Below are 24,845 nucleotides of genomic sequence, written 5' to 3' on the forward strand. Positions count from 1 at the left end.
TGATGTTGTATTATTATTTCTTCTTGTTGTTTTCTTTTTCTTGTATGATATTAAGAGTTACTTCTTAATATCATTACTAAGATGTATTTAAATAATATGATTACCCCTGGCATATTTCTCAATAATCAAAGGTCTCTTAACAAGATCTGATATAATTATCGCTCCCTGGAAATCCTCCAATCGGATTCAATACCTTATACAAGCCACTGCGCACATAGCTGTACCAATCCTTCACCCAGACACTCAGGTGTTACCCTTGGAATTGTGTATCTACTGGATTTCCAGTTAGGTTCCTTACAGTTTCTGACATATATTGTAATAAAATTTAGTCGACTAGAAAAAACAAATATGTGTAGATCCTATGATCTATAAAACTCGTAATTTTATTTTTGTTCTGTTAGTGACATCTGTGAAAAACAAATTATAGACAAAAATAAAAAGGCAATTCATGAATTAGAATACCTAGCATTGTATTCCTTAGTTAATTTTTTTTTTTATTTTTAAGAGAAATTAATTAATTCATAAAATTGTTGTTTGGATTTTTAAAAGTTGAATTCTATGTTGTCATATCAAGTATTATTTAATCACTTATACTCTAAATATCTTCATCGTATATTATTACCTTGTTAAAAGTAAATATTATTGCTTAAATATGGAACTCTAAAATAAAATAAAATAAATAGAACAAAGTGACTTTAACAGATACTAAATGATAATATGCTATTTATTTATTATTTAGATATCACTAAATTTCACAAAGAAAAATTATTTAGTGTTATTGTATATAAAGCTAAAATTTTCCTCATATTATATTTTCATATTTATTTACACATTTTGTGTATTATTGTATACTTAATGATTATAAAATATAATTGAAAATGAGCTCACTTTATTCAGAGCAGATTGACATTAATTCTCAACACTTTTATATAAATTGAAAGTATGGAAAAAAAAATGTGGAAAATAGTTTTTCTTCTTAAAAGTATAGTCCTTTTATCTATTTCTAAAACTCGGTCAACTATCTACTTTAATGTATTGATGGATTATCAATTCACGCCATAATGATTATCTGTGTAACTCAATAGAGTCTTATGAATATCTTATATAAAATGTGACACAGCAGTAGTTAGCATGTCATGGGAACAATAGACAGTTTTAGATTCAAATATGATCTTATTTAATATTAGTTGAGGTAACATTCTGCTTCGCAGTAAGGAATTGTTGTATAATAAAAAAGTTATTACCACCAAGATTACATAAGATTCTGAGTGAATCTAGAATTATCTATTGTTTTAATAAGTCACATACTTATTACTAGTGACCATAATAATTGTGTCGTTTATCAGTAGTGCACCTAATTACCATAATTAGTAAATTGGAGTGTAGTTACTAATTCACTAGTGCACCTGAACTAGTATAATAAATATTAGGATTTAGATCAGTAAATTCATTAACGTATCAATCTCAATAATTGATCGAGCTCCAGAAAACATATAAAAGGACAACGTTTTCTGAAGATAAAGAATCATCTTCTATAATTCTTTCCTTGTAAATAATTTATATATTATATGTAAACAAAAATAGAACAACAAGCAAGTAACAAGTCAAGTAACTTCGAATAAATATATTAGCTCGATAAAAGCTTCTCAATATATAAGACTGTTTTAGTAATTATATTTTCGTCTATATTGATTACTATCTCGACTATTTGATATTATTTGCGCTTCCCAAACGTATACAAAAGAATTGGATCACTCTATATTACAACAAAAATGTTGTAATGTGATGTGGTCGGAGTTTTGTATTATTCGGGGTGTTGGAAAATGAGAGTTTATTACTGTCATTTTCATAAGAATTATTTTTAATTAGTTTTTCTATATATTATGTGGTGTACGGATGTACATAATATCAGGAAAACATTTTAATTGTCACCAAATATGTCTTTCGAAGATTTGAAAAGAAATGAAAAACTTTAAAAGAAAACTTAAAGTAAATAAAAGAATGTATACTGAATACACTATATAATAAATATGTACAGGTATTTAATACAAAAACATAACAAGTATCTATAACTTAATGATGTCTATCATTACCATGGACGCAGAAGGCTCCAAATTCCAACACGGGGAAACGCTAAAAATATCAAACGGATAATCTATTAATAATCGAGACAATAATTAATACAATCGGTAATGCAATTATTAATACGGTCTTATATATTAACGGCTGTATCGAGCTTATATAATTATACTATTTGCTTATTGTATTCTGCGTTCAATGTTGTTCGTTGGTTGCTTTGTTGTTGTTTTATATATAATATATTTAAATTATGTGTAAGAGAGTAGTGACAGAAGATAGTTCCATCTACAGAAAACGTTGTCCTTTTATATGTTTTCTGGAACTCGATCAACTATTCAACCTGATATATTAATGAATTAGTAATTCATATCTTTATTATTAGTTACAATAATATAATCGAAGATCATAGAACATTTAGGACAATAGGTTATGGTGGCGCAGTAACAACGATATATGAATACGCTGTACACTAGGTGGCAAATGGACATGTTGTTCTTAAAACATAATAGATCATTTTAGATTCAGATAGAATCTTACGTAATCTCGGTGGTGTTATGTCTTTATTACACAACGAAAAAATAACAGATGTCTGGTTGTTTGGCCGAGCGGTCTAAGGCGCCTGATTCAAGAAGCACTGTGTTCTTAACCACTGGAAGGTGGGAATACTCAGGTATCGAAAGATGCAAGAGTTCGAATCTCTTAGCAACCACTTATTTTTTGAGGCATATATTGCCTTGATATCACTATAAACGATATTGCGAACTTTTTAGTCAATGGCAATCTGCTTATTTATAAAACAAATATATCTGTATATCCGTGTATGTTAATTTGCTCCTTGTGTACAGGATAGTTCTTGTGTATCACATATAAAGGTCAAAGATCAAGAATTGCTTATGAAATTTTGTATTCTAGAAGTGCATATCTCTTGTAACAGGTCTTCATCTATTAAAGTTGATTATCTATGAAATATTAATTCACTTTATATTTTTTGATGTATTACTAAAACGTAACTAAACTAATAAAATTAATGTTAGCTAACCGATATATTTTAAGTAATTAACTGTCTTGGTTGTTACCTTGCTTGACTTTTGTTTGTGTTTTTTCTGTATATCTTTATCTTTTTCTACTATCAAGGCCTGCTTGTAAAATCCTCAAAGAATAGAGCATTTAGAATAGTGAGGGTTATCAGCAGCTTTCTAAAGGAATATTTAAAACTTTTCATATCAATAGCTGATGCATTACTTAAAAGTTAAATACGCAATATCCTCTAGCACGAAATGTTGGACTAACTAGATAATTAACAAAAAAAAATAGATGTATTCTCATTTATTCTTGTTATTTTTTTTATATAGAATTTTAGGTTTATCTGTTTCTATTTATGACTTCTAAATTATATTAGTATTCTGAATTTAAGTATATTTTAAAATAAGAAATGAATTTTTACTTCTTATATATTATATTGTTGAAATTTTTTTTAAAAAATTATATAAATGTGACAATTAATTTTCTACTACATTATATTCATGAAGGTACCATTAAAAAACATATATAATTGTTGTATAGGTAGAATATTTTTAAACATTTAAATAAATACTTACCGTATTTTTTTGTATGTCTCTTAAAGAATTACTAAGGATTTTTCTACTTTATATAAGACACAGTTCACGTGACAGTCAGTATTTAATGTATATATATTAATATATACCATGTTCTGTATTGGAAAGATTATACCTTAATTATGTTTGGTGGTGTATCTTGTTTATTAAAATTTTTTCTATCAGCAGTAAATCTGTACTATACGATAGAGTGCTCGAAAGAGAAAAGAGTATAAAGGGAATGTAATTGTTTTCTCGCTTTGTCATCAGATCTGCAAACACTTAATGAAAATAAAAAGGAAAGGTAAAAAAAAAAGAAAATATATAGACATGAGGACAAAGCAAAAGATATCAAACAGGTAAAAAAAGAAGTTTGATTCATTTCGTTTGTTTATAGACACTATATTCTTGTAAGATTTCCATTAACTAAAACTATTTTCAATCGTTTTGGTTTGTTTTTATATAGATTTAGGAGACATTTCCTTTATTTTTATTTTTCTTCTTAAGAAATTGTTTAGCATACAACAAATGCAGAGTTATAAGGGGAATAAAATAAACATATAGATTGATAGGTAAGATCTTTATTTTTTGCTTAATATAATCGAATAGCATATTATTTCATATTCTGTTGTTGTTGTTTTACATCCATATATATATATATATTCTGAATGGATATTGTTACTGATAACGAATACTAATAATGACTAATACAGATATGAATACTGCAAAAAAGCAAGACAAAAATAAAATCAAAATAAAAAGTAAATCTAGTACCACTTCAAATTTACCATTAAAGAAAAAGAACAATAATGGCAATAGTAATAACGCCCAATCAAATAAAAATTCTAATAATCAAAGGTTTTTTTGTAATTATCCGAATTGTAATAAATCTTTCACTAGATTAGAACATCTAAGTAGACATAACTTAAATCATTGGCCTAAGAAGATTTTTGAATGTTCTTTTATATTTCCTGACACTAATATGAAATGTGGGAAGACTTTTGTAAGAAGAGATTTATTGATTAGACATGAAAGAAGACATGCAAATGAAAATAATAGGCTTGTATCTAAAAAAAATAAACAATTAAAACAACTGAAAATCATACAGAATGGATTTTCGTCTGCTACCACTAAAAATATTATTTCTGATTCAAATTCAAAGTTAGAGGTGAATCCCAATGCAAATAATCAACTGAATAACATGGGTAATTCACTATCAAGAGATAGCTTGCCAACTATAAGCAGTACTATGCCGTCATATTCAAATGTTAATTTTAATTCTTCATCTATGTTTAATCAAGGTAATAATAACGGTAATATTCAGAGTTATGATCAATTCTTTGATTGGGTATTTGATAACAATGACAACAAGAATCATCATTATGCATCCAATGTGAAAAATAATGTTGATTTAAATACAGTAAACCTCAATAATAATTTAGTAACTGGTAACATCCCAAATAATCAATCAACTGTGAAAAATCAAGATCAAAAATTACTTGGTGCTTCAAATAGCATAGTAGATAATGCTAATATATTGGTACCTATACCACAGAATACCTATCCCTCTGTCTCAAATTTAGCACAGTTTGATTCAACAAAACTAATAGAGGTCCCTCAACAACCAAATCCCATTCAAAAAAATACGGTTGGTCAATATCATGAATCTACTTACTTTAATAGTAATATGAATATTTCACAAAATGGGAACATTACCGTAACACAAAATAATAATATAAATTCGCCGCCTGTGTTAAGTCAATCATCTATTATTTCATCTATACAAAATCATAAACAAGAGCATCAGCATTTATTACACCCATTAAATTCTCATGTGGAAACTCAATTACAAGGTCCATCTTTAGAAAGTGTACCACCAAAGTTACAAGACTTGTATTCATTAGATTATTTAGCATCTGATCCTTTACAACGTTTTATGCAAGAACTATCTGCCATGTATCCTAGTGAGATAAGTAATATTACAAATGAGAGTAGTCTTCTTTTAACCGAATCTAATAACGATAATAACATTATGTCTAATGGGTTAGACAATATTTTTGTCCCTTCTTCAATGCCTATATCTGTATCCAATAATAGTAGTAACTTTATTCATACTCCAGGGTCACTCACTGATTCTAGAATGGCTAGTTTGAATAATATTAAAGTAGATAATGATATTTTGATAAATGATTCCACCACATCGTTGATATCAACACCCTCCAAAGCCAAACCCAATAAAATCAGGAAAGGCAATCATAGCATCCCTAAATTGCAGGCTCTATCTGTTGATAGTAGGGGAAATTCAATCAAAGATAATTATCTAGTCAAACACTCTAATATAAATCAATTGAAAAAACAGCCATTAGAAAGTGATAATACATCTATGTCTTCATCGAAATTTAAAACATTAAAGATGATAAACAGTAAGAAAGAGTTACTTGAATCAATGAAAAATGTACCTAGTATATTTTTCCCTGATCCGAAGACGAAATATCAACTTTCAAAGGAGAAATGTGAGGAATTATATAATTTAATACCAGAAATAAGAAATATTCAATATGAAACCTTAGAAATTTCTTTAAAGTCATATTGGAAAAATTTTCATCCACAACATGGATTACTACATAAACCCTCATTTAATGTAAATCAACAACCTCCTATTTTAATCATATCCCTAATTATGACAGGAGCTAGTTATTTAGGAGTTGATTTCAGAAAAACAGTATCAGATCCGATTTGTGGTCCTCTTCGTTGGATCATTTTTGCTCACCCTGATTTTCAACCTCCATCTAGTACCTATATTATTCTTTCTTTGTTATTGTTGGAATCTTATGAAAAGACTTCGACTAATAGATATTTTCATGAAAGATCATATTTACATCATGGTACAACAATACAACTATTACGAAGAACACCCTCTTTAGGTGGTCATCCTTTAAGAGACAAGACAAAGGATCCAGAAGTTGATGATGATGGCACTGATGGACCCAACGAATTGAATAGAGTTCTAAGTAAGTGGATAGAATTTGAGAGTTTAAAACGTGTTGCTTTCTTCGCATTTTATATGGACGTTACTCACGCTATCGTATTTGGGTATATGAATTTATTTATTAGTTTTCGACAGATTCAATTAGATCTTCCTTGTCCGGATAAAATTTGGGAAAGTTATGATTTAAGTTTTGAGGTTTTGAAGGAATCAGGGTATGGTGATCGAGGTGATGATCAGTCAAACAACCAAACTTTTTTATTTGCATTAAAGAAACTAATTAGGGATGCAATTGATAAGATGATAACTGATTCTAATAAAGATCAGAATGATATTGGAGGCATTATTGGTGATGTGACTGAGGATGGTAACAAGAGTTCTGAAATTTCATCTCAAAGTTCAGGTAGTAATGACACTGATGGATATTGTGATAATGTTAGCGGTGCACTTCACTTAGAAGATCTGAAAAAATGGAAACAAAATCATACTTTGGCAATTTATCGTCCCATGACTAGTGTATTAGGGAAAAAATTAATGTTAGCAGGTATTTTATCAGTTATGTTTCAATGTCAAGAAGAAAATGACGATCCGTTGATAGCCAACATAGTAATTGATGGTTTCAACGATCACAATATAACATGGAAGGAAATTATATCATTTGCAATTAATTATTGGATGTTTGAAGTACAAAGAGATTGTCATAAGGAAAAAAATTGTTCACTTATCAAGGAGATAAGTAGATCAGAAAGTAACGAGAATGTCCAAGGATACCCAAACGATGAGAATCCTTTGGAAGAAAAAGTACTTCAAGTTACTGCATGGAATAATAACGATGATGACTGCAAATTACCAGTATATCATATGTCACAGATTATTTTAAGAATATTTCATCATGATTATTATATTTCAGCAGGTGCACCCTGGAGAATGAATGTAATGATTGGGGATAAAGAGTTTCAATCAATTCAACAAAGGATGATTCAATTTTCGAAGGATACATATACTGGTGGTGTTACAATAATATATGCTTTTCAATTTTTATTTGAAATGTTTGTTAGGAAAGATCCAATTACAAATGAGATTACAATAGATAAGAATTACGACATCAATACAGATATTATAAGTACAAGACCAAATTCAATAGCGTTGGTCACGTTGTTAATATGGACATATACCTTTACACTGTATGGACCTGAAATTGTCATGTGGGATAATGAGGAAGATAATAACGAATGTGATTCAAATAAGAATGAAAAACTTGAGAGTAGGAAAAAGAAAAATGATGAGCTTCAACTGAAGTATGTTCCAATAGAAAGTTTTGAATCATATTTAATCAGAATGTATGATCACTTATATATAGAGAAAGATAGTGGTGGTGCAATAAGTTATCAAAAGAGGGTATGGAGGAAAGCAGTTCTGTTACAAACCATTTCTGGACAAAATAATACAATTGGATTTATTAAATATATTAAGGAAATATTGGAAAAGAGTTATTGGGATCTTACCAAGGAATTAAGTAGATTACTCAATAATTGTATACAAAGAAGTTTGGGTAAAAAAACACACGTTTGCCGTGATATGTACGATGTATAGAACTATATAATTGTTCTTTATTTATATATCTGGTAAGTTTTATAGAATCATATTTGGGTTAGATAATCAGGTCTCTCATATCTAGTTTGAATTAAAGTTATCTTCACTGTAAAAAGGAAAAAAAGAAGTTTGGGGAACAAGAAAGAAGGCTGCTTATTTCACATGCAAGAATGGAATCAGACTAACAAGAAAAAAAGCAATCGCAATTTTATTTTTAGTAGGTCTTCGATCATGTTGAAGTGCGATACACATAGAATAAAGGTAAACTTCCTTCTACTAACCATACTGACCCTTTCTTCGAGTGTTTTTTTTCATCTTCAAGCATTTGTTTTTTTCGAGTGAAATTAATTTGTTATGATAAATATTTTCTTCAATTTTTCTTTTTTGTCTCGATGCCTTTGTCAGTTCAGAATGCAAAGGAAAAAAGTCTGATTTTGTTAGATAGCGTATCTGTAACTGTTGATCTCGAGTTAAGATATATATATATATACAGATGGATAGAAGATCGAAGGCATTATCTTACAATGGTTTCGAAAAGACCTGTTACATATATCTTATATATTTTAATAACTTTGAATGTATTGACTCTTTAATAAGAAAACGAAGAGGAATTGTTCTATTTAGCATTTAAAATATGGGCCGAAAACAAATTATAAATTTATAGTAAATGGAACAAATTAATTCAAATAGTGAAAAAAAGATTCAGCAGATAGATATATTCAAAAAATATGCATCTGTTCGAAATATCACCCTTAAAGGTGCAACTTCGGGTGATACAACACATGATGATTCCAAAAATTCAGGGGAATTGGTAATGCTCTATGATGATTTCATCAAATTAATCTCCAATTCCAAAAAATTATACTCCAAGTTTACAGATCATTCATTCAATTTGAATCAAGTACCTTCGAATACATTTGGTTGTATATTTTTCGCCATCGATGAAAATAATAAAGGTTATTTAACCATAAGTGATTGGTTTTACTTCAATAACATCTTAGAGCAAGAAAATTATCATCTTATTTTATTATACGAGTTTTTCAGGAAATTTGATCAAGCGGCAATCAGACATTCTCCAATATTGTCTAAGTCGGAGTTGATGAATAAAAGTTATTTACTTAGACCAATCAATTATAGTAATAAATTCTTAAGTTTTGATGAATTACTATTAAGTGTGGAACAATTTAAAGCGACTATAAATCTATTGCATGATTGTGTTGATGATAAATTTTCAAAGAAATATAATTTGTTTATAGACTGGGATAAATTCTCTTGCTTATCGTTCTATGAATGCTTTCCTTTTGGTAGGGACAAAAAAAATCCAGAGAAAGCGTCGTTTTTAACTTTGAATTCATTAATTACTATTCTTCAAAATGACTTGAAAAATCAAAGATTGACAAAGGGTTTTGAACAATTATGTCATAGAGATCCTGTGAAGGGTAATCTGGTCATAAATAAATCTCAATTAATGGATTTATTAAGTTATTATTTCTCGCACAAAGTTTCTTCAGATATCTTCCAGTCTTTGAATTTATCAAATACATCTTTATTGAAGTCTAAAAATAACGCCATACCTTACAATGTTTTTAAAGATATTTTTTATTTGTTTCAGAATTTTGATCTTTTGAATCAAGCTTTATTAAAATATTCAATGGAGAATGGACTCACGGAAGATGATATGAGAGAACATATAATTACAAAGAGAGATTTTATGAAAATATTAAATGCACAGTATTATAAAGTAAATAATATCAATGAATTCTCTCCATCACAAATCAATTTATTGTTCTCTATAGTAGCAAATTCTAAGAAAAATAATGAGGCTAGTCAAAAAGAGATCTCTAAATTAGAACATCATCATGATTCTAAAATTGACAAATATATTCAGAATGAATATCAAAGAGGAGAAAATATTTCAAAGAAACAATTACAAACATTCAATGATAATTATTTGATATCATTAGAGACATTTGCTCAAGATGCTTCTTTTAAGAAGTTGTCTCAAATTTCTATAGACTATTTTCAACAGTTATTTTATGGCAAGACGGATCAGGCTACAATGGGTTCAAAATTAACTATACAAGATTTTTTAAAGATTTTAAATCCCAATTATTTAAATGATGTAGTTCATCAATTGGAATTGAGGCATGTACAAAATGAATCACTTTATGTCAACTACTATTTTTATCCCATTTTTGATTCTATGTATAATTTTGTTTTAGGTTCAATAGCTGGTTGTGTTGGAGCCACCGTTGTCTATCCTATTGATTTTGTTAAAACGCGAATGCAGGCACAAAGAACTGTTTTAAAGTATAAAAACTCTTTAGATTGTCTCTCAAAGGTAGTTAGACAAGAAGGTATAAGAGGATTATACTCTGGTTTAGGATTCCAATTAATTGGTGTTGCTCCTGAAAAAGCTATCAAATTAACAGTAAATGATTACATGAGGAAAAATTTGGTTGATAAGAAGGGAAATTTACATATATTTAGTGAAATTATAGCAGGTTGTATGGCAGGAACTTGTCAAGTGATTTTTACAAATCCAATTGAAATTGTCAAGATCAGACTTCAAGTGAAATCAGAATATAAATCTAATGTTGATATAACCGCAAGAAATATAATTTCAAAATTGGGACTTCGAGGACTTTACAAGGGTGTTACAGCCTGTCTGATGAGAGACGTTCCATTTTCTGCGATATATTTCCCAACGTATGCACATTTGAAAAAGGATATTTTTAATTTTGATCCATTGGATAAGAATAAGAGAAATAGATTAAAAACTTGGGAATTGCTGGTTGCTGGTGCTTTAGCAGGGATGCCTGCTGCATTCTTAACAACACCTTTTGATGTCATAAAAACGAGACTTCAAGTTGTCCCTAAAAAGGGAGAAACAGCATATTCTGGTATTTTTCATGCTGTTAAAACAATACTAAAAGAAGAAAGTATGAAAAGCTTTTTCAAAGGTGGTGGTGCTAGGGTGCTTAGAAGTTCACCTCAATTTGGTTTTACCCTTGCCGCATATGAATTGCTGAAGAACGTGTTTCCATTGCCAAACTTGGAGGAGAAAGAAAGTAAGATTGAATATGAAAAGCGAGTATATTTATCTGATTTAGATGAAGTGCCATCAATAACTTCACAAGTCACTGCTCTAGTTAATAAAACTAAATATTATCCCTCGTATTCAGAGTCGCATTCAAATACACATGATTTTTTCAATTCAACATTTAATCTGTATAATAGTAACTATTTGAATTATTATTATAAAAGCTGTAGGGTTGCTAAGATTTTTATTGATTTGGATACTTCTTTCTCTAAATTTGACTACAACGCTTACATGGAGTTCCATAAAAAACTCATTGAGCTTAATAAAAAATGACATTTACTTTACTACAAACAGTATGTTATCTTTGTTCAAAAATAGTTTTATTTATGTGTGTATAAATAGATATGTTTTTTTTACCAACAACGACAGACATCTATGTTTATATAGTATATATATGTGTGTGTGATCTTATCATACAAGGAAATTGATTTTTATCAATACGTTATCTGATATAGTTGAAACTGTATTGCTACATAAATACGACTGGAGTGGTTTGTATTAAATTATGTAACCACTTTTTGTAGTTGTAGCTATAAAGGTGTTGAGGGTATCGATTGTTAAGCTGCTATAAATTTTACTATCAGACTTCTCTTGCTTTGTTTTTACTGTATTTGTTTACAGATACGTGATGAAAAATTTTGAGATAAGATGAGATGAGTTGAGTTGACACGAGGAAAAAAATTAAAATAACAAAAAATTTCATTTTTAATGATTTAAATTAAATAATGTTTAGAATAGTGTTTTAAACAGAATAAAAACGACTTGTACTCTTTGTTATCTCATTAGATCCCAGAGGACAAAGGATCCTATTGGAAAGCATACAAAAATATAGTTAATTGAATATAATATCATGGATATTTTTAGAGTCTTAACAAGAGGTGCATCAGTCAACAAGAAGAAAACCGAGGGTAATAATGCTGTTGATGACAGTAGGAAAGGTGAGGTCGCCAATTTCAGCGCTTCTACTAATCTTAATAAACAACCACAAAATGACACTGAGATAGTAAAAGAATTAGATTTTTTTCGTAATAAAAGAATAATGCATACTGTCAATGAAAGGAAAGAACATGAAAATAAGGATGATGATGATAACAACACTGAGGAAAAAGGTGAATTAAATGAAAAGGTCGAAGAAGATATAAAACCAAAAATCACATCAGTGTCGGAGGCGTTAGCGTTACGTAAATCCTATAAAGGTAATGTTTCAGGAGAAGATATTCCGCTGCCTATTGGGTCGTTTGAAGATTTGATTAGTAGATTTTTCTTTGATAAAAGATTATTAAATAATTTGATCGAAAATCACTTTACTGAACCCACTCCTATTCAGTGTGAAACTATTCCATTAGCCTTACATAACAGAGATATTTTAGCTTGTGCACCAACAGGTTCTGGTAAGACTTTAGCGTTTTTGATCCCAATGGTTCAACAAATTATCAATGAAAAAAAAACAGAAGGATTAAAAGGATTAATTATATCACCAACTAAAGAATTAGCCAATCAAATATTTATTGAATGTATAAAATTATCGAATAAGATTTTTTTATCAAAGAAAAGGTCATTACAAGTTGCTCTATTATCTAAATCGTTAAGTGGTAAATTGAGAAACAAAGTTGTTAGTAGCAAAAAATATGATATAATAATAACTACGCCATTAAGATTGATTGATGTTGTGAAAAATGAAGCTCTTGATCTATCTAATGTTAAACATATAGTGTTTGATGAAGCAGATAAATTGTTTGATAAAACTTTTGTTGAACAAACTGATGACATTTTAGGGTCTTGTACTAATTCAAGTTTGCGTAAGGCTATGTTTTCTGCTACAATTCCGTCAAGTGTGGAGGAAATGGCTAAAACCATTATGATGGATCCGGTTAGAGTAATTATTGGTCATAAAGAGGCCGCTAATGCTAATATTGAACAAGAACTAATTTATTGTGGGAACGAAGAAGGGAAATTAATTGCTATTAGACAACTAGTACAAGATGGTAAATTTAAACCACCAGTAATTATTTTCTTGGAATCTATTACTAGAGCCAAGGCATTATATCATGAGTTAATGTATGATAGATTGAATGTAGATGTTATTCACGCGGAAAGAACTGCAGTACAAAGAGAAAAAATAATCGAAAGATTCAAAATAGGTGATTTATGGTGTTTAATCTGTACAGATGTTTTGGCCCGTGGTATTGATTTTAAAGGTGTTAACCTCATAATAAACTATGATGTTCCAAGAACAGCACAAGCATATGTTCATAGGATTGGTAGAACTGGTAGAGGTGGTCGTCATGGTAAAGCCGTTACCTTTTATACAAAACAAGATTCTGTTGCTATAAAACCGGTGATAAATGTTATGAAGCAAAGTGGATGTGAAGTTCCAGAATGGATGAGTAAAATAGCAAAGATGAGTAAAAGAGAGAAGGAGTCATTAAAGAAAGGCAAGTTGCATAAGGAAAGAAAACAGATTAGTACAGTACCAAAGATTGATAAGATAAAGAGAAAACGTAGACAAGAAATGATTGAAGCATCTAAAAGAAGAAAATTGCATTCAAAGAAACAAGAGGAAGACAAATAGATACGGTAATAAATAAATAAATAAATAAATAAAAGAATGAAAGTAAACCAATAAGTTAATAAGTTGTAATATCATTTATAGATGAATAGATATATATATGTTTATGTGAATGTATAGTAGGTATGTTTAATACTTTTGTTGAAGTGTCGTTATTAGCTAAGTATCTGAAATCTCTCTGCTAGTTTGTAATTAGAATAAGGTTATACATTTACTGCATTTATATTTACAATGATAACACTGGTAATATGGTGCTAATAACTTTTCTAAGAAGAGATTGTTAAGTCACACACATATAGCACAATCTCTCCACAGATTTAGGAAGTGTAAAAAAAAAAAAGAAAAAAAAGAAATAAAGATAACAATAAAAACAAAAATAAAAACTGAACTTAAAGATGCAATAGAAACTCCCTCTACAAACTGACTTAAAAGAACTTTGTAACAGAACCATTCAAGTGAGGTGTGTTAGAATTAGAAAAAGAAAAGGAAGAGAAAAGAAATATACGTTTAGTAAAACAAGACCGATAAATAGAAATTTGGTTACAAAAAAAAAACAAAGAATGAGTTACTGTTGTGCCTTTAGTGATTGCCGTTGTAGGATTCTAAAAATAGATAGTGCACCAATTGTGAAAGTGCCATCAATGGTATTAGATAAATTCCACTTGATGCAAAAGAGTAAAGATCAAGACTTAGAAGAGTATACCGATTTTATTTTAATCAATGATGTTTGGGATTTTGACAACATAGGTGTATCCAAAGAGATACTAGCAAACTCGGAGATATTGGATCGCGTAGAATTCGAACACGATAATAGAAAATGGCAGATCGAGAAACATCTAAAATATTTAGTATGTGCAAACTGTGATAAAGGCCCAATTGGAGTAGTTTGTTCAACTAAAAGTGACAACCAAACGAAGATAATATATTTATTAAGTATACCAAGTGTTTCTCAAATATAAAAGAATATGTTTTACTTTCCTGGTTTTATAGATTTTTATCTGACGAACCGATGATATATCATGGATTTTTCGACGATAGAAAGCCATTCTAATATTACATTTCCACTAGTATCTAGCCAGTTGATTTTTCCACTTGTTTGTGACTCTCTTTGTCTAGCCATCCATTTATTTATGGCCACATCTCTATAGAAATACGTTTCTCGGTTGGTGCGATGGCTGTTACCCGCAAAAGATTAGAAAGAAAATTTTTTTCTTTTTTTTTTTTTTTGATCGATGTGGAAAAAATTTTTGGACTTAAAAGTGGAAAAAATTGCTTCCAAAAGTATACGCACTCTTTTACTGGGGGGAAATGTGGATAATGTGGTATTGAGTGTGAAGTTTTCATAATAAGTCTTACGTATAATATATAACCAACAGTTTTAAACTATTTTTATTCCCCCCTTTTGTTTTTCTCATATATAGGAGGGAGTGTGTATAGTCTGTTTTTTTTCTCCAAATATATTTTAGGATATTAAGAATAAGTTATTCAGAACATATCGTTTGTCCAGACACGAGTTTACTTATTTATTTAATATCATTATATCATGGCTACTAGAACTCAGTTTGAAAATTCTAATGAAATTGGTGTCTTTTCTAAATTAACCAACACATATTGTTTAGTGGCAGTTGGTGGTTCAGAAAATTTCTATTCTGCCTTTGAAGCTGAATTGGGTGATGCTATTCCAATTGCCCATACCACTATTGCAGGCACTCGTATAATTGGGCGTATGACCGCAGGTAATCGTAGAGGTCTTTTAGTCCCCACACAGACTACTGATCAAGAACTACAACATTTAAGAAACAGTTTGCCAGATGAAGTCAAAATCCAAAGAGTGGAGGAGAGGTTGTCTGCACTAGGTAATGTTATTTGTTGTAATGATTATGTCGCATTAGTTCATCCAGATATTGATAGAGAAACTGAAGAACTTATAAGTGATGTCCTTGGTGTTGAAGTGTTTCGTCAAACCATCTCTGGTAATATCCTTGTCGGTTCCTATTGTGCCCTAAGTAATCAAGGTGCCTTAGTTCATCCACAAACTTCTATTCAAGATCAAGAAGAACTATCCTCTTTATTACAGGTTCCTTTGGTGGCTGGTACAGTTAATCGTGGTAGCTCTGTGGTTGGTGCTGGGATGGTAGTAAATGATTATTTGGCAGTCACTGGGTTAGATACTACAGCTCCTGAGCTATCTGTTATTGAAAGTATTTTCCGTCTACAGGATGCTCATCCAGAATCTATATCAGGCAACTTACGTGACACTCTGATTGAAACGTATTCCTAATTGTTAATGGATTTGTCCTTTTTTCCTTCCTTCCTACTGTCATTACACTTTTTTTTTTAACTTTGACTTCAATTCTGATTTCATTTGTTAATAGCAGTTGGAGTGGTGTGGTTAAAAAGTTATTTTTATACTTACTTGCTTTCCCCATTTAACGCATCTGTTTTATTAATATCACTTATAATTCATTTGTATATTGACATATATATATATATATATATATTGTCATGTTCTGTATAAGCATCTATATATTTTTAATAACAACACCCAGCATTTCATCCCTTTCAAAATGGTAAAATCTTAAGAAGAGAGGGCAGATTAGAAATTGTTTTAGTCCATTTTCTTGTCTATTTTAGAATTTTCTTTTAACAATTATAATATAGAACGCTTAAACAGACTTTCTAATTATCTGTGGGTATAGTACAAGGCACTAGTCAAGAGACATGGAAGGGACAAGTGGCACAATATACTTATTTTCCCCTTTTCCCTTTATGAATAGTACGTACTAATAATAATGATAAAAGAAAAAATGCATAAAAAAGATATTCATTAAAAAATTCGTGTCATTACATTATATACATATATATATATATATATATATGAAATAATTACCATTAGAGTTATATAATCTCAATCATTATTCTATCTTTTATAAATTATATCAAAATAAGGGGGCGTGGTAGGGGATAGAGAAAAGGAAATAGTGAATATATACTTTTCATCAAAACAAACAATCATTCAATTCACTCGACAAAAGTGATGAGTTTAGTTGGCAGCGACGTGTTCAACTAAGTCAACGACTCTGGTGGAGTAACCGTATTCGTTATCGTACCAAGAGACCAACTTGACGAATTTTGGAGATAATTGGATACCAGCAGCAGCATCGAAGATGGAAGAGTGGGAGTCACCTAAGAAGTCAGAGGAGACAACAGCGTCTTCAGTGTAGCCTAAGACACCCTTCAACTTACCTTCAGCGGCAGCCTTGACGGTGGCCTTGATTTGGTCGTAGGTAGTTTCCTTGGCTAACTTAACAGTTAAGTCGACGACGGAGACATCTACGGTTGGAACTCTGAAAGCCATACCGGTCAATTTACCTTGTAATTCTGGTAAGACCTTACCGACAGCCTTGGCAGCACCGGTGGAGGATGGGATGATGTTACCAGAAGCGGTTCTACCACCCCTCCAGTCCTTGTGGGATGGACCATCGACAGTCTTTTGGGTAGCAGTTAAGGAGTGGACAGTAGTCATTAGACCTTCTTCGATACCGAAAGCGTCGTTGATGACCTTAGCTAATGGAGCCAAACAGTTAGTGGTACAGGAGGCATTGGAGACGATGGTTTGACCAGCATATTTGTCTTCGTTGACACCTACAACGAACATTGGGGCGGTGCTAGATGGGGCGGTGATGACGACCTTCTTGGCACCGGCGTCAATGTGCTTTTGAGCGGTGTCTAATTCCTTGAAGACACCAGTGGAGTCGATGGCGATATCGACCTTAGAAGCACCCCATGGTAGGTTAGCTGGGTCTCTTTCTTGGTAGACAGCGATCTTGTGGCCGTCGACAATCAAGTTCTTGTCATCGTGGGAGACTTCACCTGGGTATCTACCGTGGGTGGAGTCGTACTTGAACATGTAAGCAGCGTAGTCATTGGCAATGAATGGGTCGTTGATAGCAACAACTTCAACGTTCTTTCTAGATAAAGCAACTCTTAAGACTAATCTACCGATTCTACCGAAACCGTTAATAGCGACTCTAACCATGTTGTAAATTTATTTGAAGGTGAATGTGTGTTTGTGTCTTTTTTTTTGATTGATCCAGATGAAACTAATGTTTCTTGGTTTTTTTCCCCTTTGCATAAATGCTAAGAGTGGGATTAGTACAGATGAGGAGCAAGGAGGAAAAAGAATTGATTCAGAGAGTAGAAAGAGATCTCCTTATATAATAATCTGGAAAGTCCATGTAGGTGCTTTTTATTTTTATTATTTTTTTTTTTTGTTTTTTTTTTTTTTCCAAGTTCTAGTTTATTTCATTTCAATTGTTTTTAATTCTCTTGTATATACAAAGACACATTAATAACAACCTCTAATTTTGTGAAACATTAGAATCACACGAATCGACTAACACAAATGTTGAGATTTACCATCTTAGTAATGATTAAAATGACCGCACGAAAGACAATAGCTGGAGTGAAAATAAAACAAAAATAAAAAATACTATTACTATTATTATTATTATTGTCACTACATCATTAAGAATTGAGTATTAATCATGGATTCTGAGTTAAGTGATAGTTAATAAAATCATAATGAAAGGAAAAAAGGATGTCACAAAGGAAATTAATGGGAAATAAAAAAAGAAAGAAAGAAAGAGAAGAACAGTTTTTTCTTTTTGTTTTCTCCAAAAGGGAAAGTGAAAAAAGAAAGAATAAAAAAAAAAAGTCCCTCAAGTTCAACTGATGAATTTTTCTCTTTTTTTTTTTGTGACACAACACCGTGACACATGACACCGTATAACACACACACACACACACACGTGAAAGAGAGGAAGAGGGAGGGAAGGGAAAAGGAGAGGAAAATCCCTCCCAGCCAACCAGAACAATTCTCATAACGTAACGTCGATCTTCCAAACATCATCAGACAACACCAACAGAAAGATGTGGAAGGGGCGAAAAAAAAAAAAGAAATGAAATCAAATGAAATCAAATGAAAATACCAAAGTCCCCGCCATCACCTTATTTATTTTTCCTGTTTTAGTCGGCGGCTCGAAGGACCAACCGAGCAACTTTTGTTAAGGGAGGCAGCCACACACACTGAAACAATAAAACTTACTGGAAAACATAACATAACAAAACAAAACAAAACAAAATAAATTTGAATACAACAGCGGTGGTGGTGTGTGGGTGTTTTGGTATGTGAGAGTCCGTATTCGTGTTTTTTCCCCGTTCTGTGGAATTGGGTAGCTACCGAAGGGAGGAGAAGGTATGGGTGGTACTTTTTCTTTTTTCAGTTTCTGCTCCTCTAGTGGGTACAGGGTATGTATGGGTGTATGCGTGTGCTTTCATGGGGGGTGGAAAGAAAAAGAGAAAGAGAAAGAGAAAGATCAGTGGGATCAGAGACACTATATGTATTTATATATGTGCATTGACAATTTTCCTAAGAAAGTATATATATATATATATATATTGTTGAAATTTAAAAGATGTGCAGTAATAACCTATAAGTTATAACAGAATTTTATGAATCGTATTTTTATAAGTAATCGCTCACAGTATTAAATAATACATATATTATATACAAAACTATGTATTACGTATATAAAGTCGTGAGTAAAAGAAATTATTTCTAATTTCTATATCTTGACTATTTATACTTTTCAGAAAGTTAATTTTGAAAAAAAAAGTTTTTCACAAAATTTTCATTGAGTCTGGGTAATATCTCAACATATATATATGGGGGGGTGTGCATATATCAATATTATTCTTACTTGTTTTATTTTATGTAATTGATATTGTAAAAATGTTTTAATGGGATAAATGAATGATGTTATGTATTCGGTTTTTCTAATAATGTTTGCTCCTTCTCTCTTACTCTTTCTTCCAGTCTCTGTTTTCCTTTAGCTCATCTAGATTATAATTTCTATTTTGCCATAAGGATGCTTAACATAACAAATAGATCTAACAATTATGTATTGGGGAAAAAAAACCTTTTTTTTTTCCTTTTCCTTTCTTTTCTTTTCTTTTTTGTTTTCTTGTAAGTAATATATTCTGGTTTTGTAAAACCAATTCAATTATAAAACAATTTAAAAATTTATAATATGATATTGATGACAAGTATAATTTCCATTTTCTACTGTTTCTGTTATTTTTTTTTATTATATTTTTTTTTTTTGTTTATTTTGCATTCATGGTTTATAAGAAATTATATCATTTCTGAAAAAAACATAAAAAAAAAATTATAAAGAGTTGACTAATAAACTTTTGTAAAGGTTATCTCGAGTGATATACTAAAATATGGATATTAATTATATATATAATGTTGGGAATGAGCGCCTTTATTCATTGGATATATAGTAAACATTCTCAATATTATATTAAACAGATTTAGTATACAAAATTATAATAAAGTTCTTCACTTTCTTTCTCTATATACAACATAGAAATAATAATATACAAAGATTGTAAATAAGATAAAAATAATGTATGATGAAATCCTTGGCTTTATATATGTTAACATTCAGCCATTTTCCTCTACGAACAGTAAGATATTTAATAAATAAACTCAACAACTTTTGGTGACCTCTCAACAATTATTACTCAACAATTTATCGTTTAGTGTCTGCTAAAATCTTATTGTTCTATCTATTTTATCATAGAACATTCTATTTCAACATATAAACACTTACAAATTATATATTTGGTTGATTCTAACTATTAAATAGATTAGTCTTGGATATTCGTCTTGTTCTTCTTAACCTATTAGATAGATTATGAATATTAATGCTGATAATTACCGCTGACACTATCTCTCAATAATCAAGGGCATTTTAAGTAAGCTTCTTAACAATTTGCCACCAATGTCCATCCGATGATCATATGTTCGTTCGAATACACTCACAACCTTGGGCCTAGAGTTTCAGTTGTTCCAAGTCCTTCGCATCGACATTAGGCGTTACTCGCAGACTATGTATTTCAGGATTTCCAGTTAGGGCTCCTTACAACTTTATTCTAATACAATAAATAATTGATTTTATTATCCTCTTATCTAAGTCCAAAACTTATGTCTGCACATCAATACTAATACATAAACACACACACACATATATATATATTATGAATATTTATTCTTGAATGCTTGAATTATTTCTTAATGATTTAAAACTTCTTAAAATGAAGCTGATCTAAATTTTTACTACTAAGAAATTTTTTTTGAACATAATAAAAACTTTATAAAAATCAGCTATAGTATCCCTAGACTTTTAATACTAATAACAAATCCAAATTGAAAAATTAAAAAAATAAAAAGCCAAGCTTGATTCATCTTTCTCTCTTTCCCTCTCTCCCTTTATATGAAATGGAATTCACATTAAATTGATTCTTTAGTAATAGTAAATTATTTTACCAAGATTAAAATAAAAATAAAAAAGAAAGTAAATATAAAAATAATAAGAAAATTATAGAAAAGTATTTGATGTTAATCAATTTAATCTCTTTTTTTATTGTTGCTGTCATTATTATTATTATTATTATTATTATTATTGATATATCATATTATATAAAAGATGATTATTTAACTTCTCAAACCCTTTATACTGCTGCCACAACCAAAATCAGATCTATATCTGATTATAAAACATTGTAACCACTTCTAAGATCTAACAATATATAGCTTATTGTGATTATCCGCTTTTACTTTCAGCATACACTGCCCAATTTGTTCAACTGTTACTAACCTTGTAGAATTAGGTTGCGTTTTTTTTTTATATAATCTAGTGAAAAATGGAAAAAAAAAAAACAGAAAATTTCTTGGCTTATCTCTTTTTTCCCATATTTGGAAGTAAAAGATCCGATGATTTGGTAAAATCGGAATTTTTTTTTTCTTCTTCTTATACAATAAATAAACATAATAAAACACTGCCTTAGTCATCGACTCACCTTATCTATCTTTTTCCACACCGCCTTTTCACTTCTCTAAATTTCGATAGATTTATCAACAACTATAACTCATACTCTATAAATAAATTTGTTGAAAAGATAATGTCCGAATTATCTAGATTTACTTCTATATTGTTCGAGGATTCCACTATATCTTTAATAGCTGGTGGATTGGCTGGTGTTGTCTCTAGAACCACTGTTTCACCTTTTGAGAGAGTCAAAATCCTTTTGCAATTACAAGGCTCCTTGCCTCAGACCCAATATAATAGAGGAGTAGTGAATGCAATCAAACAGTTATACCAGGAAGAAGGAATCAAAGGTTTATTTCGTGGTAATGGATTAAATTGTATACGTATATTTCCATACAGTGCAGTGCAATTTGCCATCTTTGAATATATCAAAAAACACATATTCCATGTCGATAAGTATCATGGTCAATTATCTAATGGACAGAGACTGTTTGCGGGTTTTATGGGGGCAGCCGCAAGTTTATTAGTAACTCAACCACTAGATTTAGTTAGAATAAGACTTTCGGTACAAACAGCCAATCTACAAAATTTAAACGAAAGCAGAGCAAAAGATATTCGAAAGCCACCTGGTTTCTACACTCTGTTTAAGCAGATATATAAAAATGAAGGTGGTATATATGGTTTATACAGGGGGATGATTCCAACTGCATATCAAGTATTACCTTGTGTCGCATTAAATTTTGCAGTCTATGAGCAATTAAAAGAATTCCATGATAGTTCTAACTCAACGATGTGGTTATATAAACTGATGTTTGGAGCGATCAGTGGTGCTGTTTCCCAGACTGCTACATATCCGTTTGATTTACTACGCAAGAGATTTCAAATTATGAATATGGGAAAAAATGAAATGGGATTCAAATATACAGGTATCTGGGATGGTTTAAAGACCATTTATCTCACTGAAGGTCCACTAGGGTATTACAAGGGTTTAACAGCAAATCTATGCAAAGTTATCCCATCTACAGCAGTAAGTTGGCTTGTCTATGAAATTGTTTGGGATTTTATGAAATATAATTCTGCCTCAACTTTGTAAAGATGAAACCACTGAAACATAGGCGTAATGCTAAAACATGATACCTTTTGGCACTGTCCATTACGACTATATGACCTTAAAGAATCGCACAAATCCGGTGTTAGGCTACCCCATCCCCACCGAAAGAAAAAGAAAAACAACAACAAGGAAACACCGAAGTTTGATTTGGTAGGGCAGTCACCCACCCAGATCAATGTAAAAAAGTCGAAGATATATATGATGTTATGTTTTTCGATTGCTTCTTTGAACAGTCTTTCATATGGTTGTCATGAATCATCATCATAATCATAATCATTATAAACGCCGTCAATAACGTTTTACCTTTCATTCCAAAACTCTCTATGTTTGTCCAATGAATTAGCTTTGATTTCTGTAGAGATTTATTATTGTCGTTTTTGGTGATATCTAATTTCCGACAAATCCAGAGTAGCCTTTCAAAACTTGCAAGGGGGGAGGGATGAAGGAGAAAGAAAAGGAAGAGAGTGATGATAAACTAAAGGCCATCAAGGTAGGGATCAAGCAGATAAAGGATCACTTGTACGAAATAACTTACATTATTCATAATATATATGGAGAAACCTCACTTCCTCTGTTAATACCGTCTGTTGAAACGCTACAGAACAAAGTGTTTAACCCAAGAAGGTTGATAACTCAACAGATATATAATATATCGAGTAGTATACATATATAATAATAGACAACGTGTAACAGAATGCAACCATCCTTAAGATTGTTGAATGCAGCCGTATGTGAGTGAACAATAAAAAAAATATGTTTACTAGTATTACAATGTATATATTTACTTCGTTTATATTTTCTCTTACTAACAGTGTTTTTAATTTATAACAGAAAAAGACTTCTAAACTTCCTTTCCCAGTTGAATTAACTCCATTATTTATGGCAATTAGTGTTGCTCTTTGTTCTGGTTCATATTTCACATATAAAAAGCTAACGACCGATAAGAGTTTGAGACTCATTACTAATCCAGAACAGTCTGCTTTAGAAGATGTTCTACAACAAAAAGAGAACAACGACAACTAAAAGTAGTTTTTAAAAATTTCTACTTTATTCTGCTTTATTTCAATTTTTTATTCTAATTTTGCAATTATTTATTCGATATTATTCCAGAAATCAAAAAAGAAAAAGAAATTAATAACACCAAAATTTGGACATATTAACAATATTTATTCTAACTATAACGTGTGTACATAAAAGGGAAAAATCAATCTACTACAATTTTTACTTTGTTTATTCTTTTCTGTGTATTAATAATTTTTTTGTAGAATATTAGTGTTGATATATACAAGTATTTAAATATGGCCTCCTATAATCCATATTCAAGATAAACTATAAGTATTTTGCCGTGCAAATGTTGTTAAAAGAGTTCTAAGGGTCAATTATGGACACTTAATATATTTTATAACGAGAAAAGGAAAGGGTCTGGCATATATATACTATATTTGTCTTTGTTACGGATTTTCAGATTAAAAGAAGTTAACGAAGTATTTTAATCTACCTGCAGTAAGTATGCAGTAGTAGCTAGTCACAGACAACGTAGTATTATACAGTTAGAATCGAATTACTGAGAACTACAAAATATTAGCTGTTGTGTGTCGTTAACTGTATAATTATCATTGTTATTATTAATTATTCAAAATAAAATCTTGCTCGAGAATGTGTTTTTTTCATAGATTAGTCTAATAAATAATGATATTACATCACTATGAAATAATATTGACACTATCTCCTCCTTTTTTTTTTTTCTTTTTTTCGTAATTATGATGTAAGAAGATGAAGTGATAAATGCCACATCTTTTATGTTTCTTAATCCTTAACTTACGACTAAAATAACAAATACAACTTTCTATTTCCAGAAGTTCGTCTATAACAATTCTTGTGATCACGTGGCTTTAGGTAATTTTTTTTTTG

At 30.3% G+C, this 24,845-nt stretch overlaps 8 protein-coding genes and 1 non-coding gene across 9 annotated transcripts; 8 read left to right on the forward strand and 1 right to left on the reverse strand.

Moving 5' to 3' along the window:
* The first annotated feature begins 2,670 nt into the window (after positions 1 to 2,670).
* On the forward strand, positions 2,671 to 2,788 carry PWA37_002596. The gene has a single exon. It is a non-coding gene; the product is annotated as a tRNA-Leu (tRNA).
* A 1,586-nt stretch (positions 2,789 to 4,374) lies between these two features.
* SDD4 (Sdd4p) lies at positions 4,375 to 8,253 on the forward strand (the record flags this gene model as incomplete). The annotated part of the gene is made up of 1 exon (XM_064859154.1): positions 4,375 to 8,253. The coding sequence occupies one exon, from the start codon at positions 4,375 to 4,377 to the stop codon at positions 8,251 to 8,253; it is 3,879 nt and encodes a 1,292-aa protein (XP_064713963.1).
* A 667-nt stretch (positions 8,254 to 8,920) lies between these two features.
* On the forward strand, positions 8,921 to 11,629 carry AGC1 (citrin; the record flags this gene model as incomplete). The annotated part of the gene is made up of 1 exon (XM_064859155.1): positions 8,921 to 11,629. One exon carries the CDS (start codon positions 8,921 to 8,923, stop codon positions 11,627 to 11,629), a length of 2,709 nt encoding a protein of 902 aa, XP_064713964.1.
* Positions 11,630 to 12,206: 577 nt separating this feature from the next.
* ROK1 (RNA-dependent ATPase ROK1) lies at positions 12,207 to 13,928 on the forward strand (the record flags this gene model as incomplete). The annotated part of the gene is made up of 1 exon (XM_064859156.1): positions 12,207 to 13,928. The coding sequence occupies one exon, from the start codon at positions 12,207 to 12,209 to the stop codon at positions 13,926 to 13,928; it is 1,722 nt and encodes a 573-aa protein (XP_064713965.1).
* A 557-nt stretch (positions 13,929 to 14,485) lies between these two features.
* On the forward strand, positions 14,486 to 14,884 carry DSS4 (guanine nucleotide exchange factor DSS4; the record flags this gene model as incomplete). Its single annotated transcript, XM_064859157.1, has 1 exon — positions 14,486 to 14,884. The coding sequence occupies one exon, from the start codon at positions 14,486 to 14,488 to the stop codon at positions 14,882 to 14,884; it is 399 nt and encodes a 132-aa protein (XP_064713966.1).
* Positions 14,885 to 15,468: 584 nt separating this feature from the next.
* Positions 15,469 to 16,206, forward strand: TIF6 (translation initiation factor 6; the record flags this gene model as incomplete). The annotated part of the gene is made up of 1 exon (XM_064859158.1): positions 15,469 to 16,206. The coding sequence occupies one exon, from the start codon at positions 15,469 to 15,471 to the stop codon at positions 16,204 to 16,206; it is 738 nt and encodes a 245-aa protein (XP_064713967.1).
* A 762-nt stretch (positions 16,207 to 16,968) lies between these two features.
* PWA37_002602 (type I glyceraldehyde-3-phosphate dehydrogenase) lies at positions 16,969 to 17,964 on the reverse strand (the record flags this gene model as incomplete). The annotated part of the gene is made up of 1 exon (XM_064859159.1): positions 16,969 to 17,964. One exon carries the CDS (start codon positions 17,962 to 17,964, stop codon positions 16,969 to 16,971), a length of 996 nt encoding a protein of 331 aa, XP_064713968.1.
* A 3,992-nt stretch (positions 17,965 to 21,956) lies between these two features.
* MRX21 (Mrx21p) lies at positions 21,957 to 22,916 on the forward strand (the record flags this gene model as incomplete). The annotated part of the gene is made up of 1 exon (XM_064859160.1): positions 21,957 to 22,916. The coding sequence occupies one exon, from the start codon at positions 21,957 to 21,959 to the stop codon at positions 22,914 to 22,916; it is 960 nt and encodes a 319-aa protein (XP_064713969.1).
* Positions 22,917 to 23,813: 897 nt separating this feature from the next.
* On the forward strand, positions 23,814 to 23,957 carry MRA1 (Mra1p; the record flags this gene model as incomplete). The annotated part of the gene is made up of 1 exon (XM_064859161.1): positions 23,814 to 23,957. The coding sequence occupies one exon, from the start codon at positions 23,814 to 23,816 to the stop codon at positions 23,955 to 23,957; it is 144 nt and encodes a 47-aa protein (XP_064713970.1).
* Between the last annotated feature and the right edge of the window lie 888 nt (positions 23,958 to 24,845).

This window comes from Arxiozyma heterogenica, assembly GCF_036370985.1.
Source record: "Arxiozyma heterogenica strain weizmannii chromosome Unknown scaffold_21, whole genome shotgun sequence".
In the NCBI taxonomy this organism is placed as follows: domain Eukaryota; kingdom Fungi; phylum Ascomycota; class Saccharomycetes; order Saccharomycetales; family Saccharomycetaceae; genus Arxiozyma; species Arxiozyma heterogenica.